The sequence below is a fragment of the Dioszegia hungarica genome, assembly GCF_025882075.1.
Source record: "Dioszegia hungarica strain PDD-24b-2 chromosome Unknown MKK02contig_24, whole genome shotgun sequence".
NCBI classification, from domain to species: domain Eukaryota; kingdom Fungi; phylum Basidiomycota; class Tremellomycetes; order Tremellales; family Bulleribasidiaceae; genus Dioszegia; species Dioszegia hungarica.
In genome coordinates, this window is record NW_026515778.1 from 166,339 (window position 1) to 182,850 (window position 16,512).

At 58.2% G+C, this 16,512-nt stretch overlaps 6 protein-coding genes across 6 annotated transcripts; 3 read left to right on the forward strand and 3 right to left on the reverse strand.

Annotated features, from left to right (window-relative positions):
• Positions 1-71: 71 nt before the first annotated feature.
• MKK02DRAFT_19824 (putative transporter) lies at positions 72-2,704 on the forward strand (the record flags this gene model as incomplete). Its single annotated transcript, XM_053086158.1, has 6 exons — positions 72-452; positions 546-1,118; positions 1,175-1,741; positions 1,832-1,883; positions 1,971-2,290; positions 2,459-2,704. Coding segments are annotated over 6 exons (2,139 nt in total), but the record flags the coding sequence as incomplete, so codon positions are not given.
• Positions 2,705-4,325: 1,621 nt separating this feature from the next.
• Positions 4,326-7,830, reverse strand: MKK02DRAFT_19848 (uncharacterized protein; the record flags this gene model as incomplete). The annotated part of the gene is made up of 7 exons (XM_053086165.1): positions 4,326-4,735; positions 4,837-5,353; positions 5,398-5,598; positions 5,653-5,731; positions 5,783-6,540; positions 6,601-6,984; positions 7,045-7,830. The coding sequence occupies 7 exons, from the start codon at positions 7,828-7,830 to the stop codon at positions 4,326-4,328; spliced, it is 3,135 nt and encodes a 1,044-aa protein (XP_052942748.1).
• Positions 7,831-9,422: 1,592 nt separating this feature from the next.
• On the reverse strand, positions 9,423-11,660 carry MKK02DRAFT_3894 (uncharacterized protein; the record flags this gene model as incomplete). The annotated part of the gene is made up of 2 exons (XM_053090360.1): positions 9,423-9,678; positions 9,733-11,660. Coding segments are annotated over 2 exons (2,184 nt in total), but the record flags the coding sequence as incomplete, so codon positions are not given.
• Positions 11,661-11,934: 274 nt separating this feature from the next.
• On the forward strand, positions 11,935-13,247 carry MKK02DRAFT_29969 (uncharacterized protein; the record flags this gene model as incomplete). Its single annotated transcript, XM_053087951.1, has 4 exons — positions 11,935-12,609; positions 12,666-12,882; positions 12,983-13,056; positions 13,125-13,247. The coding sequence occupies 4 exons, from the start codon at positions 11,935-11,937 to the stop codon at positions 13,245-13,247; spliced, it is 1,089 nt and encodes a 362-aa protein (XP_052942750.1).
• A 423-nt stretch (positions 13,248-13,670) lies between these two features.
• Positions 13,671-14,300, forward strand: MKK02DRAFT_40354 (uncharacterized protein; the record flags this gene model as incomplete). The annotated part of the gene is made up of 1 exon (XM_053091062.1): positions 13,671-14,300. One exon carries the CDS (start codon positions 13,671-13,673, stop codon positions 14,298-14,300), a length of 630 nt encoding a protein of 209 aa, XP_052942751.1.
• Positions 14,301-15,008: 708 nt separating this feature from the next.
• Positions 15,009-15,961, reverse strand: MKK02DRAFT_29971 (uncharacterized protein; the record flags this gene model as incomplete). The annotated part of the gene is made up of 4 exons (XM_053087952.1): positions 15,009-15,124; positions 15,150-15,213; positions 15,241-15,793; positions 15,933-15,961. 4 exons carry the CDS (start codon positions 15,959-15,961, stop codon positions 15,009-15,011), a joined length of 762 nt encoding a protein of 253 aa, XP_052942752.1.
• Positions 15,962-16,512: the final 551 nt, after the last annotated feature.

A 16,512-nucleotide genomic window follows, 5' to 3' on the forward strand; every position in this document is an offset into this window, starting at 1 on the left:
GGAATGAAAGAATCTGACCGTATGCATCCGCAATCTCCCTATTTCAGGTTTCATCAGCTGATTCCCCAGAACCAATACTGCCCATCGCAGCTCCCGCTCCCAGCCCATTCAAAGCCCCCGCCAACCCCTCCATACCTCAAGACCTAGCAGTCATCGCCGAGCTCGTCAATACCTATCAGGCCGTCGGCTCTCTACCTCCCCTGACTATCTCTGCGGCAGAGAAGCGGAAACAAGTCGAGGCGAGTATACGGGCAAGGATGGAGGCGCTGAAGAACGGCAAGGGCAAGGAGAAGGTGGTGGAGCCGAGCACCAGTGATGAGGGAGCGCAAGCCGTCTCAGGAGAGGAAGAGGCGGCTGCGGGATCGCTGTCAGGTGGTCAGGCGGGATCAGAGCAACCAATGTCGCTGGAAGACGCGACCGCCCTCCGGTCCGAGCTGGATAAGTTTGTCGGTGTCCGCCCCACTGCCGACTCGGACTCTGACTCTGACTCGAGTTCCGAGTTCCTCTCCGACTCATCATCGGAAGAGGAGGAGGACGACGACGAGGAAGAAGCGGAAGGAGGCAACCCCGAATTCGTCTTTTCAGACTCGCCCGCCCCTTCACCTCGGAAACGGCCCATGACCTTCGAGACTATCGATGACGATGAGGAGCCTACCTCGTCTGATCCTATCGTATCGGCTCATGAGGCGCCATTACCGCCTGTGCCGCAGCCGCCTTTCGCGCGTCTACCGGCGGGCGAGACGCTCAGCCTGGCGGGCGAGGTGGTCAGCTGGATGAGGGAGCGGAAGGTTGAGGCGTGGTGGGATGCACAGGAGGTCAAGGCGGAGTCGAGCAGGATGGCTGCGGAAGCGGCGGCGGCGTTGGCAGTCTCGACGGAGAAGGACCTGGAGGCGGCGGTGGACGCGGAGATGGAGGAGGGTGAGGTGGAAGAGCCAGTGGCAGCCGGATCTTCATCCGCTCCCGAAGCAGTCGCTCCGCCTAAGGCTGTCAATGATGTACCTAGGTTCTCATCTTCCGGTACGATAGTCATCCGGGCGATGCAAGAACGGCCGGGTCAAGAAGGGTGGCTCGAGGAAGGCTCGGTGGTTTGTCATTCTGACGGACGCGTGCTCGGCTTTGTAAGTTCCCCATTTCCCCCGTATCTCTATACAGGTAACGCAAGCTGACACGTTAGGTCTCGGACACCTTCGGCCCCCTCACTGCCCCGTTCTACTCTGTCCGCCTTCCCCCTCCACCCTTTCCCCTCCCCTCCAACTCCTCGCTCACCCCCCTCACACGCCTGTCATACCCGACCAACCCCCAATACCGGTCTTTCGTCAATATGCTCGCTGTCCAAGATCCCCGATTCAAGGGCTCCGACGCGAGTAATATCCATGATGAGGAAGTAGGGGAGGACGAGGCCGAATGGTCCGATGATGAGATGGAGGCGGAGGCGAAGAAGCGGCGGAAGAATAAGAGGAGCGAAAGTCGGGTGAGCATGGGTATGGAGGAGAGGGATAATGGGCGGGGCGGATGGGCTGTTGGGCACGGGGGGACTGGTTGGGGCGGAGGTGTCAGCCACCAACTCCCGGTCAGACCGCATTTCGATTATGTGCCAGAGGACGCGAGTGACGCCGCGAGCTTTTACGGCGGTGAAGAGGATGAAGGGGATGATGGGATGATTTCGGAGGCTGGGTCGAGTGCGAGTCGACGGCCCGCGCCGATGCCGTATGATCTGGACGAGATGGGCGAGACGGGGCCTGTACCGCCCTCGCCACCGAGGGAGAGCGGTGGAGAGGGGAAACGGGGGAGAGGTCAAGGGAGGCAGAGGGGCGGAAGAAGAGATGGAGAGCGAGGCGGTAGAGGGCGAGGGGGAGGAAGAGGTGGGCGAGGTGGAGGTGGTGGTGGTGGAGATAGAGATGGAGGTGGTGGTCGGGGTGGCAGGGGCGGGGCCAAGTCAGATCGGGGCGGAAGGGGTGGAGCGGAACGAGGCGGACGCGGTAGGGGACGAGGTGGGAACGCCGGACCCTCCGGCGCCAATCCCGCTCGACCAGCGTTCGGTCTACCTCAGCGCCCGCAGTTCGAGCCTCAGTTCGCCGATGCCCCGCCTATCCAAATGGGCTTCGACTCGACGGGCAACATCGGGCTTCCCCTGCCCCACGCATCTCTCCCCGCACCGCATACCTCGGCATCTCCCTCCCAGCCGGGCTTCTATGCCGCCCAGCAATCGGCCGGACCGTCCACCTCCCAGGCAGGTCCGTTTGGGATCCAGCATGTCGACCAGTATCGTCCCAAGCAGGCCCAGGGGCTCGTTTCGCAGCAGCATTACTCTCCCGCTCGGCCTCAGCAGCAGCAGCAGCAGCAGCCTCAATACTCCCCACAGCACCCCCAACAGTTCCAGCAGCAACAGCAATTTTACCACCCTCAGCACCAGCAACAAAACCAACAGCACCCATTCCCCCCTGTACAGCCCCCTCAGCAATACCCTCAACATCCTTACCACCCAGCTGTCGGGTCCGCACCGGACATGGGCGGAGGTAATGGCGGAGGCGGAGGCGGACCGGCGATCAACCCGAGATTTGCGGCGCAGTATCAGCAGATGCAGCTCATGAGCCATTTGGCGGCTTGGCAGGGACAGGCGCAGGCGCAGGGGCAGGGAGAAGGTGGACAAGGAGGTCAAGGAGGTGGACAGGGAGGGTATGGTGGAGGCGGTTACTCGGAGTAATGAGCGATTCTTGGCCGCCCGGCCGGGGGATGGAAATCCTGGAAAATGGTGTATGGTAGCGTGGACTCTTCGCCGCGCACAACGTATATTCGAAGTGCATCTGTACATCCTCGGGAAGGTATTGCGGTGTGATCGGAATAGAGGAGGGGTCAGATGAGCGACTTGAACGCGTTGCCTCGACTCATGCTGTTGGGGACTTGGGAGCTGATTTGAAGCTTATGATCTGAATGACGCTAGGCGATGTGCACAAGGTCGAATACCAAGACAGCAGATGAGCCTCGGGTAGTACAGTATGAATGGACTATCGCTATGGGGAGGGGTCAGTATGGATCTGCTGCCACAGTCAGCTTGACTGCCACGTGTGTGGCCTATCAACGCGACTTGTCTCGCTACTTGCAGTTTGTCTCGATACTTGCAGTTGGCTACTTGCCTTTTGTCCCATACCAACCTGTGGATATCCCTCTACGCCGAAGTCGAGATGTGTCACGTCTTCCAGTATGATAGGATAGCAGTAGGACTAGCTCAGTCCCGGATGAAGACTCGGGATGTGATGATGAGGAATAACAATGATCTCGTGACTTTATGAAACTCGGCGGTCGCGGAATGTCAGCCATCTGTCTGGCTGTGTGCTGTAAACCGGGGGGATAGGGGCTTATTGTATGCCATGTCGAACTTGGATCTCGAGTTCACGCCTAGCTCTGTGATATCGAGTATAATGTCAACTACAATGATGGGTTTCGAACTTGGCGCAGAGCAGGCGCAGATCCTTGCGAGATCCGAAGAGATCTTTGATAAGGCAGTTGTGAGTTGGGTCAATTGACTCAAGCGTGAACGGAGCTGAAAACGTTCAGATGAGTCGAAACTTCAATCAGGTTACCGAAGAGCATATCTTCTGGCAGCTGATGTCTTCCTCGTTAGGCGCGTAAGTGTACTCGTATACGTTGCTGTTTCCAAGATGTGCAGCCTGAAGCTGATAAGGCAGAATCGATGCCTTCAGAGCTAGATCCGATTCGAAGAAGCCCGAGACGTTCGAGGCGTGGGTCGAGTCGATCAAGGACTGTATCTTCAGTATGGCCTGGAACCATGTGAGCACCTTCTATAGGCTATGTGGTCGACTGCTGAATGCTCGCGTGCCATAGATGGTCAACCAGATATACTTTCAGATATTCAGCAATTATGAGCAGACGATGCCCAGGCCGCACGTCGTTGGCATCTCTCCCAAGTTCGAGGCGTCCAGGGGAAGACTACGAGAGGCGGTGATTGCGGTGTGTGCGAAGCACTTCCAGCCCATAGATCTGCAGGCGGAACATCCTGTGGCCGACCGTTCTATCCGCACGGCGCCGTCATCATCCTGAACTTTTTGAGCAGCGCCCTTCATGACATCTCGCCCTACGGTACGATACGCCAAGCCTTGACATCCATTCCCCTTCTGCGATAACTATGCCAGCGGAGATTCGATAGGCCCGACATTGTTTACGGTAGAGCCACCTTCGTGGAGGAAGAGTATCAGGACGGTACATGTAATGTAGCACAAACCCCAGGTGTTAGTACGTATAGACCTTCTGCACGACATTCCGGGGGCTCTGGCCTGAATAGAAATGCGACTATACATTCCCCCGATCTACAGATCATCATCCTCAATATCGATCGCCTCGGGATTGACCACCCCTCCTTCCCCTCCGCCCTCTCCCTCCCCATCCGCCCCCGCCTCAGACTCATCAATCCCATTCTCATTCGTCTTCTTGAGCGTACTCGCCACAAAGCTCGGCGCCGGTTTTCTTCCGCCCGCTCCTACACCCATACCGCCCACCGTCGCAGTCTCCCGCTCAAGGTTGGCCATGGGGTCTGCGGCGTCTTTGGCAGTAGCGGCCGCTTCGTCCGTTGGAAGTGTGCCGTTGCCTGTGCCGGCGGCCTTGCGAGCCGCGGCGGTCTGGGCGGCGATGAATGACGATTCGGTATTGTAGGATGCTTGGACTGCGCGCTTGATCCGGAGCATCTCGCGGAAGGTGTCTTCTGATCCGGTGTCGACTGCTGGGTCAGCCAATAGCTCCGAGGTAAAGGAGGAATCCCAGAAGAGATAGATAGTCGATTAGGGTAAGATGGGGCAGCCAGAGCATGGTAGATAGACTCACTCTCGAACGAGTTCCATTCCGCCCAAAAGTCCGGAACGATCCTCGGATCGCAGAACTGGCTCGCGTGCGCGTAGATTGCCCTCGCACGATCAATCTCCCCAAGCTTCCTCTCCATCTGCGCAAACCGCCGACACATCCGCGCCGTCTCTCCATCTGGCAGCCCCTCGATCGCGCGCTCATAGATCGGCCTTGTAGCCGGTAATCCGAAATTCGCCGCCGCCTTCGCAATGTAGATGGTAAACATCTCGAACCGGTCTGTCTCTTGCACGGTGGTGGAGGCACGGTCGTAGATGCCCATGGCGCGCTTGGCGAGTCCGTGCTCTTCCTCGAGCTTGGCGTACATGAGGTAGAGGGGTTTACAGAATTTGGGGGGGCAGTCTTCGAGGGATTGTTCAAATAGGTCGCGTGCACGTTCGAGTTTTTTGCCGCCGTACCGCTTGACGAATTTGGATAGGTAGATGTTCCAGATTTCAAAGGCGACGGGGAAGTGGAAGAGCTCGATGCCGCGTTCGTATACCTGCATATCAGCTCTGGTCGCAATGCCGAAGAGGGTGGACATACCTTGAAAGACTCCTCAAAGTACTTGTTCTCCTCCAAGAATCCAGCATAGTTGATGATAGTCTGCGCGTTGGCAATCTTCAACTCCATGATCTTGTCATAGACCGCCTTGGTGGACTCGACCGTGCCGATAGACTCCTCGAGGTCAGAATAGAAGGACCAGAGTTTGAGCGATTTGAACAGGCGGGCCTGGGGCGAGAGCGACTTGAACGTCAGCTGAGCTCGCTATCAGGGTCGAGACAGATCAATCGAGCTCACATCGTTGTAAAAGTCCACCTTAGTATTTTTCGGTACATTCGTTGCACGCTGCATAATCCTCACCGCCTCATCATAATTCCTATTGAGTCAGCTTTCAACCTGCCCCCGCCATCGACGGCTTCAAACTTACTCATTCCTCAACTCCAGCTCTGCCCACTCACACCACACCTCCGCCAACTCATCCACATTCTTATACGGCACCTTGGTCGCCTTCTCCAACACCTTCCGCGCCTCTTCTAGATCCGGCTCACCGCCCGTCTCCCCATCATCCCGCCTGCTCCCGCCCTCCTCGTAAAACTTGGCAAAGTTGACATAAACAGGATAAAGCGCCCCCGTCGCTTTTCTGGGATTGATCGTCTCAATCGCCTCCAGATACGTTTGAACCACCTTCTCATCATTGTCCGCCCATAACGCCACCCTCTTTTCCCACTCTACCACCTCGTTCGGATTCCGCCTGAGAAGCACCTCATTCACGATGAATGGACGCCGATCCATCAATTCCTCAAACGCCTTCATCCGCTCATCTAGCTCCGTCTCGGTATCCTCCGCGTCGAAATCGGGGTCCTCGAGGTTATCCTCGTCCGCCAGCGCATCCATCAGGGTTGAAATCATTGTTTCAGAGAATTCGGCGTACGCGTCGAATATCTGCGTAAAGTCCCGGATGGTAACCACCGCCGCTAGACCGCGCTCGAAGGTCCGCGTGGCGCGGTCAAACTCGCCCCGCTTGATCCAGTATGTAGCGAGACCGGTCCATAGCCGCCCGGCCTGGTCCTTGTACATGGCGAGCCCGTCCCGCTCGACGATACCCTCCACGTCGAGTTGGCGCGGGTTGGCAGGGTCCGTATCCGGGTCGTATGCCTCCGGGGCGGGTGCCTCCTCCTTCTTCCCCTTCCCCTTCCCGCCGAACGACTGAGGAGGACGAATCATCTTGGCTTCGCCAGAAGCAACAGGCGGTCCCGCGATCCGCATCAACCGTCCCGCGACCGATGCCGGCTCGACAATTCCCGGTCCGCCCTCTTCTGCCCCGACCTCGCCGTCATCCCCAGCCTCAGCTCGAGTAGCATCCACGTGCGCCTCCTCCTGGAGCATCTTGCGCTCTTGCTGGAGCTTCAATGTGTCCTCCTCGTCCATGCCCACATCCTCCGCGTACCGCTCGACCAGCTCGAGGAAGTCGACAAAGAGCTGATATGGCGATTTCCCGTCGGACGAGATGAAGTTGTTTTTGGACGCGCGGCGAGAGATCAGAAGCAGGTATTTCGCTGCGGAGAGGGTACGAGGTGGGGAGGCGTCGAGGAGGTAGGCAATGTGGCGTTCGGTGAGGGATGAGTCGACCTGTACGATCAGCCACTGTCCCCTTTTCATTCATGGAGGCCGATCCAGCTGCTTACTCACCTTGAGGAACCGCCTCCATACCCTTTCTCCCGCTTCTCCACCCATCATCTCCGCCCATCTCAAATACACGCCCCAGACCCTCCCATGCAAACTCGGCGGCAACGTCCTCAACGCCCTATCAAACGTCCGCCTCGCATACGTCCGCTTGAACGGCGCCGGGCATTTCGGGTGGAGCACCATCGACAGGTGCAACAACCACGGGACCGGCAAATGGGGCAACCACCCCAACATCCTCTCTCCCGTCGCAAACAACGCCCGCCATTCTTCATACCCCACCACGCCGTCCAATCCCCCAATCCACTGATTCGCATCTTCCGCACCCTCCAGTATCTCCTGGACGTTCGTCTTGAACGCCGCGCCTCTCTTTGCTTGTTCCGCCCGAGCCTTCGCAGCTTCGAGGGTGAGCGCGCCGAGGACGTACGATTGACGGGTGAGGAAGTACGCTTTCCAGAGTTTGTAAGATGTGGGAAATATGGCGAGAGCGCGCTCATATATCGATACGAGGTGCTGTAGGCCTTCTCGGGCGGCAGGGGAGGAGAGGGGGCCGAGTAGCGTTTCTTCGGGTGAGGGGGTGGAAGATGCGGGAGGAAGGGATTTGACGAGCCGGTCCTTGATTTGATGGATGTACGAGAGCCATGATCGGAGATTCTCGGGATTGTGAAGGAGGTCCTCTTCGGTCGTGAGGTCGGCGAAGGAGACGAGGTGCGGATGGGAGAGAGGGTTAGGGATGGGGACGGTGAGAGGGAACCGGGAGGAGAGATCGGCGATGAGCGAAGAGTCGGTCATTTTGGGCGAGTGCGCCGAGGCGTAGGCCGCCTGTATTTTGCGGGAATCGCTCCTCCTTGTAAGTCCCTCTGTAGGGCTTCCAAGCTGCGCTTCTAGTCTCGCTGGATGCTATGCTATATGTATATGGGAAGAAGGAGGAGAGATACAGCTGCAAGAGGTTGTGATTTCGTCAAGAACACCACCCAAATTTGATCCCGCTACAAGGAATGCTGAGAGTGGCTGTATCGTGCAGCAGATGGAAGCGAGCGAGGCAGCGGCAGCAGCGCATCGTATGGACCATGAGCCATTGGCAAGACCGCAAGACCATGGAAAAGACCCTGTCGCCCGGGGCGTTCGCAAAGTCAGAAGACTCGTATTGCATAAATATGTTGCTCGAAAGGCCCTTCCACGACGCTGAATCCGCCCAATTTGCTTCCCCGCCTCCTCCGGCCTATGTAGCTACCACGTTTCGGTTCTCCTCATATCGGCCCATCATAATCGTAATGTATGTAGAGAGAGGACGGATGTGTGTGCCTGAGATTGGATATAGGCATTCTTGAAATGAGAGTATATAGTCAGGGAGGGGTTGGTGGGGTTTGTGAGATAGATGGGTGAGGGCGGGGAAGGTGATACAATGCGGATGGCGGGTGGATGGGTGGAGAGAAGAGGGAGGAGCGGATGGATGTCACTTGATACCTGACACCTATGTAGAGATGGAGTGCCCTATAGATATGCTATGCATCAAACTGCCCAAAACCTAGGCGGATCAGCTACAGTACCCGTCGGAGCAAAGCAAGCCCAGAAGGCCCAAAAGGTTTTACTCACATTCTGATATCTGATCCGGTACACCTTCCCCCTTCTCCCCCTCTAGGCGTCTACCCACTGGCCTGAATCAACTCCTGCACTTCCTTCCTCTCCTTCTCCTCCGTCTCTTGCTCCACCTCCACCTCCACTTCTCTCACCTGCCCCACCAGTACCAGCCCCTCCATTACGTCTGCCTCCCCACCTAGCCCCTGATCCCTCCACATTCCCTCCTCCTGAGCCCTTAACAACCCCTCCGCCATCCCTCTCAATCTCTCCGCCCTCCCCTCTCTCCCTTCCCTCTCCCTCATCCCGCCCAGCACATCAACCACCCGATACTCTCTCGGCTTCAGGACACCCACACTCTCCCCCTGTTCAGCGGCACACCGATCCCTCACTTTCTCCGGTACGGGGACGGCGAAGCGGTCCATATCGCCAACCAAGCGATTGAGGAGGTTTCGATCTTTTGGGGATAGGTCAAATGTGGGTTGGTGGAAGCCTAGAGAGGGAGCCAGGGCGCGCAGGGCCATATCGAAGAAAGCGGCATCGGGCGTTCCAGGGGGGCCCGACGTCGAGGACTTGCGCGGAACGACCGACGATCGGGAAGAATGAGGAGGAGGGGGCGGGGGAGATGGGAACCGACTGGCCGCTTGGAGGTAGACTGACCGCGCTAGGAGACCCGCGGCGATATACCTCGGTTGTCCCGCTAAACTCTTATCGCCGACTTTCCAGCCTTTCGCAAATGCCCCTCCTGCCCCGTCTCCCCCTTGCCTTCCGTCCCGCCCAATCGTCCTCACCCGCACCTCATTCCCCCAAATATGCAGCATCGCCGTAAACACCCCCATCGGCAATTTCAGATTCTGCGGCACCGACCCCAGACCCGCCGTCGGGTGCCTATCGACATGCTCCCACGCCCACTGTCTCTCCGCATCGAGAGCGAGGTGGTAGACTCTCTGCGCGAGGCCCGTTTGGCCCGCCAATGCGAGAGAGGAGAGGATGGCGTTGTACAGGGACGGAGTGAGGGGATTGGGGGGTGTCCGACCGGACCGGCTGGTTTCGCTCGGTTCGCTGGGTTTGTGGGATTCGGCGCTTGTTTCAGCCTGCCCATCGACGCCAGACAACGACGACGAGGCCTGAGGACCGGGAGTATTGTCCTTGTTCTCCGAGAGGAACGGGATGAGGGTATAGACGACGCTCGTGAGTCGGTCAAACTGCGACGTCTTGCCGAGGTGCTGCAGCAGCAAGACGAGGGACGTTTCGTCCGCTTGGACATTGACCGCCCGGTCCGAGTATAGGAGTCTGGGGAGGTATCCCTCCGCTTGAGCCTGGGCGCGGGTCATGTGCTCTTCCACCTTCTCCGTCTTTCTTTCCCTCTCCTTCGACCTCTGTCTCGACTGTGACCCAGGCCCAGACCCCTCACTCGCCCTCCCCCTCGCTAATGGCGTCTTGCCAAACAACGCATTATCCGCCACCCTCGCCAATTTCTCATCCCCCAATACCGTCGCCCCGCTCAAGACCGTATTCCACATCGTCGGCCTCGCCCATCCGAGATTGAATGATCTCTTCAAGTACTCCACGAGCTTGACTACCACCTTGGTCATCCGCATCTTCTCCAACGCATACTTGACCAGTATCACCCCATCCCCAAACCCGAGGGGCTGGAGCCTGTACTTGTCCGCGTACGTCGTCGGTGGGGATCCAGACAGGATCGTCTCGTTCGCCCGTGCCAGCGCGAATGACGCGGCCGAGATAGGCGGCGAGAAGAAGAAGGACTGGAGCGCGAGGTGGATCTGCGTAAAGGCTTCGTACGCCCATAGATCGCCGCTGGGGGGTGTATGGGCGAGGCTCGCGGGGTAGACGGGCGGTGAGGAGGGGGTGGCTTCGAGTGCGCGAAGAAGGGGGCCGAGGGAGGAGAGGGGGAGTGTGCGCGAGAGAACGGTATTGGCCAGTATGGCGCATGCGCGCATGGACGCTGTAAAGTCTGCGGGGGCGGCAACGGCCGGATCTAGCCGTAGGGCGGATAAGATGGGATCGAGTAGGCGGCCAGATGGAGGAGGGACCATACTGGGTGGACTTGTCGCGAGGGGAAATGGGAAGCTTCGGAATTTTCCACCGAGGGAGAGTTTGGCGGGATGCCACAGGTCCAACCGGTCGTGCGGGGATAAGACTTCTCCGGGGAGTGTCCAGGCCCGGACACCTGTCCACCAGCTCCGATGTTTCTGGGCCATACGGTCGCTTAGGATCCGAGGCGGTCCCCCGCCCTCATAGAACCCCGTAGCGTCCGCCCCTTCTGCCACTCTCCCTTCCGTCACCCATTCCTCTACCAATCCCACAAATATCTCCGCCGCCTTGTCCGGCCGCCGCTCATACACGCTCATCTGCACCAACAGCGTATAGAGCTCCATCGGCCGATGATGCCGTATAGACTGAAGAGACCGGAGGAGATCCACCAGCCTCTCCAGCTTGATGGACGTTTTGGGCCCGGCAGACCGGATTGACGCGGACAATTGGTGTGAAGCCATTTCGGACAGGAGAAGCATGCGTAGTGTGCGCTGCGAAAAGAGATGCCGGATCTGAGGACGGGATGCGGCGCCGGAATCGATCACTTGGGTGATGATGCCAAGGGCGAGGGTGGAGCGCCCGAGACGCATGAGGTGGTGGATCACCGCGTGGAGTTCGAGCCGGGACATCTCAGTCGTAAAGCGGAGATCGGCCTTGCGGAGGTGGTGTGAGAAGATGGTGGGGTTGGCATATTGCCCGATGGATTGGGAGATGGATAGGACACGTCGGAGCTCGCGTGTGGCTAGGAGGATTTCGCGGCGGGTCCGGGTGGGCAGCAGTGGTGGGTGGTCAGGAGCTGGACCAGCCGCTGAGGGGTTGATGTATGGGAGGCGGGAGGGCCCAGCACCGTAAGCTTGTCCGTATGGCTCTTCGACAGCGAGCGAGGCGGGCTGCGAGCTTGAGAGAGCTGATGCCGAGGCTAGCCGGTGGGCTGACCCCCTCGGAACGAGCGAGGGGGAAGCCAGTCTTTTCCGGATAACACGCAGCATTATGGCCTGATTCGTCAGCTTCTTTCGCGCGTATCCTGTGCATGGACAGCTCACCTATCCTACCCCGGCGTATACCCCTTATCGCTCTATGCTCTCCTCGTTGTTGACCCGATGTATAGCCCCAAGCAAAAAGATGGAACGCTGCTGGCTGGGCGGGGCAAGGTGAAGAGGCATGACGTGGCATTTACCCAAGCCGTATCAACCCGCCACCTGATGTTGACAAGCGACAAGACGCGCCTCTTATTGCCTTCTCATCATATACATCTGCAGCACTATGAGCTACAATCAGCAGTCACAGCAGGCTCAGTACGGCTCATACCCGGCCGGACAGTCATCTTTCCCCCAAAATTACCCGCAAAATCAGCCTTGGCAACAGCAGCAGCAGCAAGGCCAACAAGGGCAGGGCCAGCCTTCATTCGCCCAACCGCAAGGCCAAGGAGGAGCCCAGCAACAGCTGCAACAAGCCGCCTACGCCCAGATGCTCCAGCAGCAACAGCAGCAGCAGCAGCAACAAGTGCGGCCGCCAAACTTCCCGACTGGTGCCCCTGGGCAGGGCGGGCAGGGCATCCCACCGCAGGCGTACGCGGCGCAGCAGCAGCAGCATCAACAGCAGATCGCGGCGTTGATGGCTGCTCAGGCTAGGCAGTATCAGGGGCAGGGACAGGGACAGTTAGGCGGTGGGGCTGGGGGAACTGCAGGAGTAGGGGGAGCAGGGGGAGCAGGTCTTGGACAGATGGGTCCGCCTCAGGTGCCAATCCCGCCAGCGGGGTTCGCGGGGATGCAGGGAATGACGCGGGAACAGCAGGTGCAGGCGATGGGGATGATGCAGGCGCAGCAGCAGGCGATTAGGGATCAGCAGGGTGGGGGACAGGGAGTTGGAGCTGGACCAGGGGCTGGGGCTGGACAGGCGGGAACGGGGACAGCTGGACCGAGTCATAAGAAGAAGAGAGTGAGCTACCCTGTCCATGACCTGAGGTATTGGTGAGAACGCAGCTGAAGTCCTAGGCAAAAGCAAACCCAGCACAACAAATGCTGCCTCGCCAACCCCCCGCTCCGCGCCCTTCAGAGTCATACCGCCAAGCCGCCCTCGCTGCGGCAACCGTAAACGATGTCGAGCCGTGGGCGGATGGGCTGGACGAGGTGGATCCGCGAGAGTTGGCGATGGGGAGGTTTAGGGCGAGGCAGGAGACTTTGGCGGAGATTTTCGGGCCGGAGCCGATTAGTGAGTTTTCTGATTAGGCAGTGGGACAAAGAGGGAAAGAGGGAAAGCGGGAAAGAGGGAAAGAGGGAAAGAGAGGAGGGGACAGAGCTGATTAACGTAGAAGATATAATGGCGGTCCAGTATGATCCATGGGTTGGACTAGGGACCGATGCCGAGACATTAGAGGAGAAAGTGGTATGTCTGTCTCCTTATAATCCCGGGGTGGAGGCTGGAGGTGATAGGGATCTGAGCTGATGGTGAAGATGAAGCTGGAAAGGGAGAATGAGGAGCTGTCGGCGAGGCTAGATGGGGGTGTGGAGGCGTTTAGGAAGAGGTTGGCAGATGCGGAACGGGTGGAGGTGGGGAGTATAGAGGTTCCTGCGTGATGATATGGTGGGCTTGGTGTGTAGGCTTATTGGACTGATTGCTGGCTTTCACAGCGATGCTACTGGCTCTTCCTGACTGACAAGCAGGCTCGACGCGCTGGCCGGCTCATGTTTCGTGGCCGCGCACGATACTGACGATAGCTGATTGATCCCGGTGGAGTATGCCAGTCCTCACTGGTAACAAAGGATGAACGCTCTCATTGGCTACGTCATGCTGTGCACAGCATATGGGGGTCAGACCAAGCTGTGAGGGAGAAAGGATCTTTGGCTTAGCGGAGTGCGAAAAGCACGAACAAAACGCGCGGACGGCAGGGGATCCTCTCCCTCTTTCATACATCATTCTCACAACCTACCACTTGCCACCCACCCACAGAGATTCACCTCATCACATCCTCTTTCATCCCACACAACAACCTCTCTGACATGTCCAGCTCAGCCCCCACCTCTAACCCCCTTCCCACCCAATGCGGGCACACCCAGTACCTACTCCAGCACCTCGAGGATCCCGCAAACCCCAACGCGAGGTGGGTGTCGTGGTGGCAACCCAGCAGCCAGGGTCCCAAGAGCGTCCGAGTGACGGCGAACGAGATGCCCATCCAAGTCTACAGCTTCGAGGTCCCTGACAGCACTGGTCAATCCCCTTCGACCTTCGAGCTCGTTGCCGGTGATACACTCCTTGCTTCCGCAGAGCTCAATGCGGGTCACTTGAGCGTTCCAGTCACTCGCTGCGCCAATGCGGAGCGAGGGCTCGAGACCGAGACGCGAGGCACTCCCATCGGCTGCATGCGCGTCAACAGGGGGCGCCGGAGCAGGGGTGAGCCCGTGAGCGTGACCTTCCAGAGCATGAATCCTTACGGGATCCCGGCCGACAAGTACAACCTCTCGAAGACGGGCTGGACTACGTTTGCCGTCGTGGGCGAAGAGCCAGTGCAAGGGATCAGTGGCGGCCGCGTGAGCTACGTCTCCATCAACCCAGACGCGGGTTGTACGACGAGGTGCACGCCGGGCTTTCTCACGCGAGGTTCGGGTGATATCATGGAGCATACCGTCTGATCACGTCTGTGCGTTTGTCGGGATGGTTGTTCTGCAGAGTTCGGGTCGAGTTTGTGGATAGATAGCTGAGTCGTTTCGAGTTTATATGTGCCCCATCATGTGATAAACGTTGACTGCAAGGCTAATCTTCAGGGCTATTGATTTCGCGAAGCCTCTAACTTGCAAGTCCACGCTTGCGTAACTCTCTGCTTTTATGGTCATGCTGTATTGTACAGTCCGGAGGAGAGCGTCCATGGCCTACGATGATCTTCAAGCTTTGAGGTCATCGCTGAGTCGCCACCGGACTTTGCAGCCCAGGCTGCGTACCCGCATGACCAGCGACGAGTCGAATTGCCTCGTACGTCCGGACATTAAGTGCCACTGGGGTATTGTAAGCCTCGTATCTCCTTCACCTCTGTACAGTATAGCGGTGACAGTCGATACAGGAGCATCTCAAATGCGCGAGAGTACAATCGTGGATCGAATTCAAAGGGGTGCAGTCAACGGCCAAACTGACCGATGCTGGTGTACTGAACCACTGCCTCAAAGGAGCAACTAGTGTCTACTACTCGGCTGTCGCAGCTTTCTGGTGCGAGGCGTCTGATGATGGCGAGCTCCAGCGAGGCTGTGCTTATCATCAAATGAGCAGAATGCGGACGGAATGTCAAATATGTGTACAAAAGGACGTACACGCACGATCATCAATCCTCAATCGTACTTCATCCCACCCTAGCCCTTCGTCAAGATCACCTCTGGCTTAGGACGCATTATGTCTTCCACTCCCAGTATCGCCCCGGCCTCAGCAGCGGGGACTTTTGACCCCGCGACCGACGCGAACTCCACCGCTTACGTCCAGCCCCATGCCATAACCCCCGCGCCAGCCAGATACGTTGTCGAACAAAGTTACCGGAAAGACCTTGTCAACTCCCGACGGCTACAGCTCTTGTTCCTCTATACAGACCCGCACGACAGCCTGATGGACGTCATCGTGAGGCAGACGCAAGAGCGTATCTACTCCTTCGAGATCCTCACCAAACCTCACACCTAGTGTGGCGTCGATCGAATTTTCCATGTGCCGATCACAACCACGGATGACACCGCTGCGAGCGCGCAGACCAGCGACCATCGCTCTGGCAGATACCGGTTCGTCGAGCACACACCCGGGAACAAGGCGATCCACGTGATTCCAGCGACCGACATCGTCATCGAGAGGTCCGATACAGATGGCCACCCCACGCATCTGACCGTCGTTGAAGGCAGGCCGAGCAATCTCACCCCAGGGAGGTACCCGCTCGAAGATCTTGGCATCACCACCTTTCAGGTGCTGACCGACGGGCGCCTTCCAGTGGTCGACCGCAAGGGGAACCAGGTGACCCATATCTCGATGGTACCCGGTCGAGGTCAGCACTTTGGATCCGTTGGCGACACCGTCTCTGTCTCCGGTACTTGCGCAGTCAGTCTGCACACCCGCGTTGGGACCGCCCGCAGCATGTGATGAGGTGGCGCGACAGCGGCTGCGGCAGAGCTGAGCAGTCACGAACGAGTCCCCCAGTATCGTTTACAACATCTGTGTTTCCTCGAGCTTGGACGTGATGTATTTACTGTGATTATTTTGGTATCTGGCCAGCTGTCGAGTGTGATCATCGCTCTGACCAGTCGATCAAGGACAAGACTCGATCCATGTTGAGAATCGGACTATTGGGTGCTCGGGCCCCGGAGCTGAGTGGCGGATAATATTCACATTCTCCAAAACGATAGAGTGGCGAGTGGGACGGACCATGCCGGGGCGTTATCAGCGAGAACTTCGTCAGCTCAATCGCGCATGCTACTGTCGAGGTGACAGCACTACAGGTGCGATCGTTGGGCAGAGTTCATACAGTGCGCAGGTGCATCGGTGACGACTAGGCCCCGACCCCTTCAACAGAGGATCACACGTATGTCACGATTCGAAACAGAACTATTCGCACTTACCTCATTCACTGTTGGACTGCGGTGCTATATGTGTCGATGTCGAAGGTGCTACGATCGCCTCGCCTCCATCCCTCTCTCCGTGCCTCACGCCCAGCTTGCAGGTATTGCCTGCGCAGGCCTAGTGCGGCGGGTGGTCGCACGACCACCGCCACTTTTCTTTTCGCCACCCTTCCACGTGGCTCAGGAACGTGCTCGGCTAAACCTCGGAGGGTTGTTGTGTGCCTGTTTCGGCAAGAGAGTTAGTTGCCCGCATGTGTGCAAT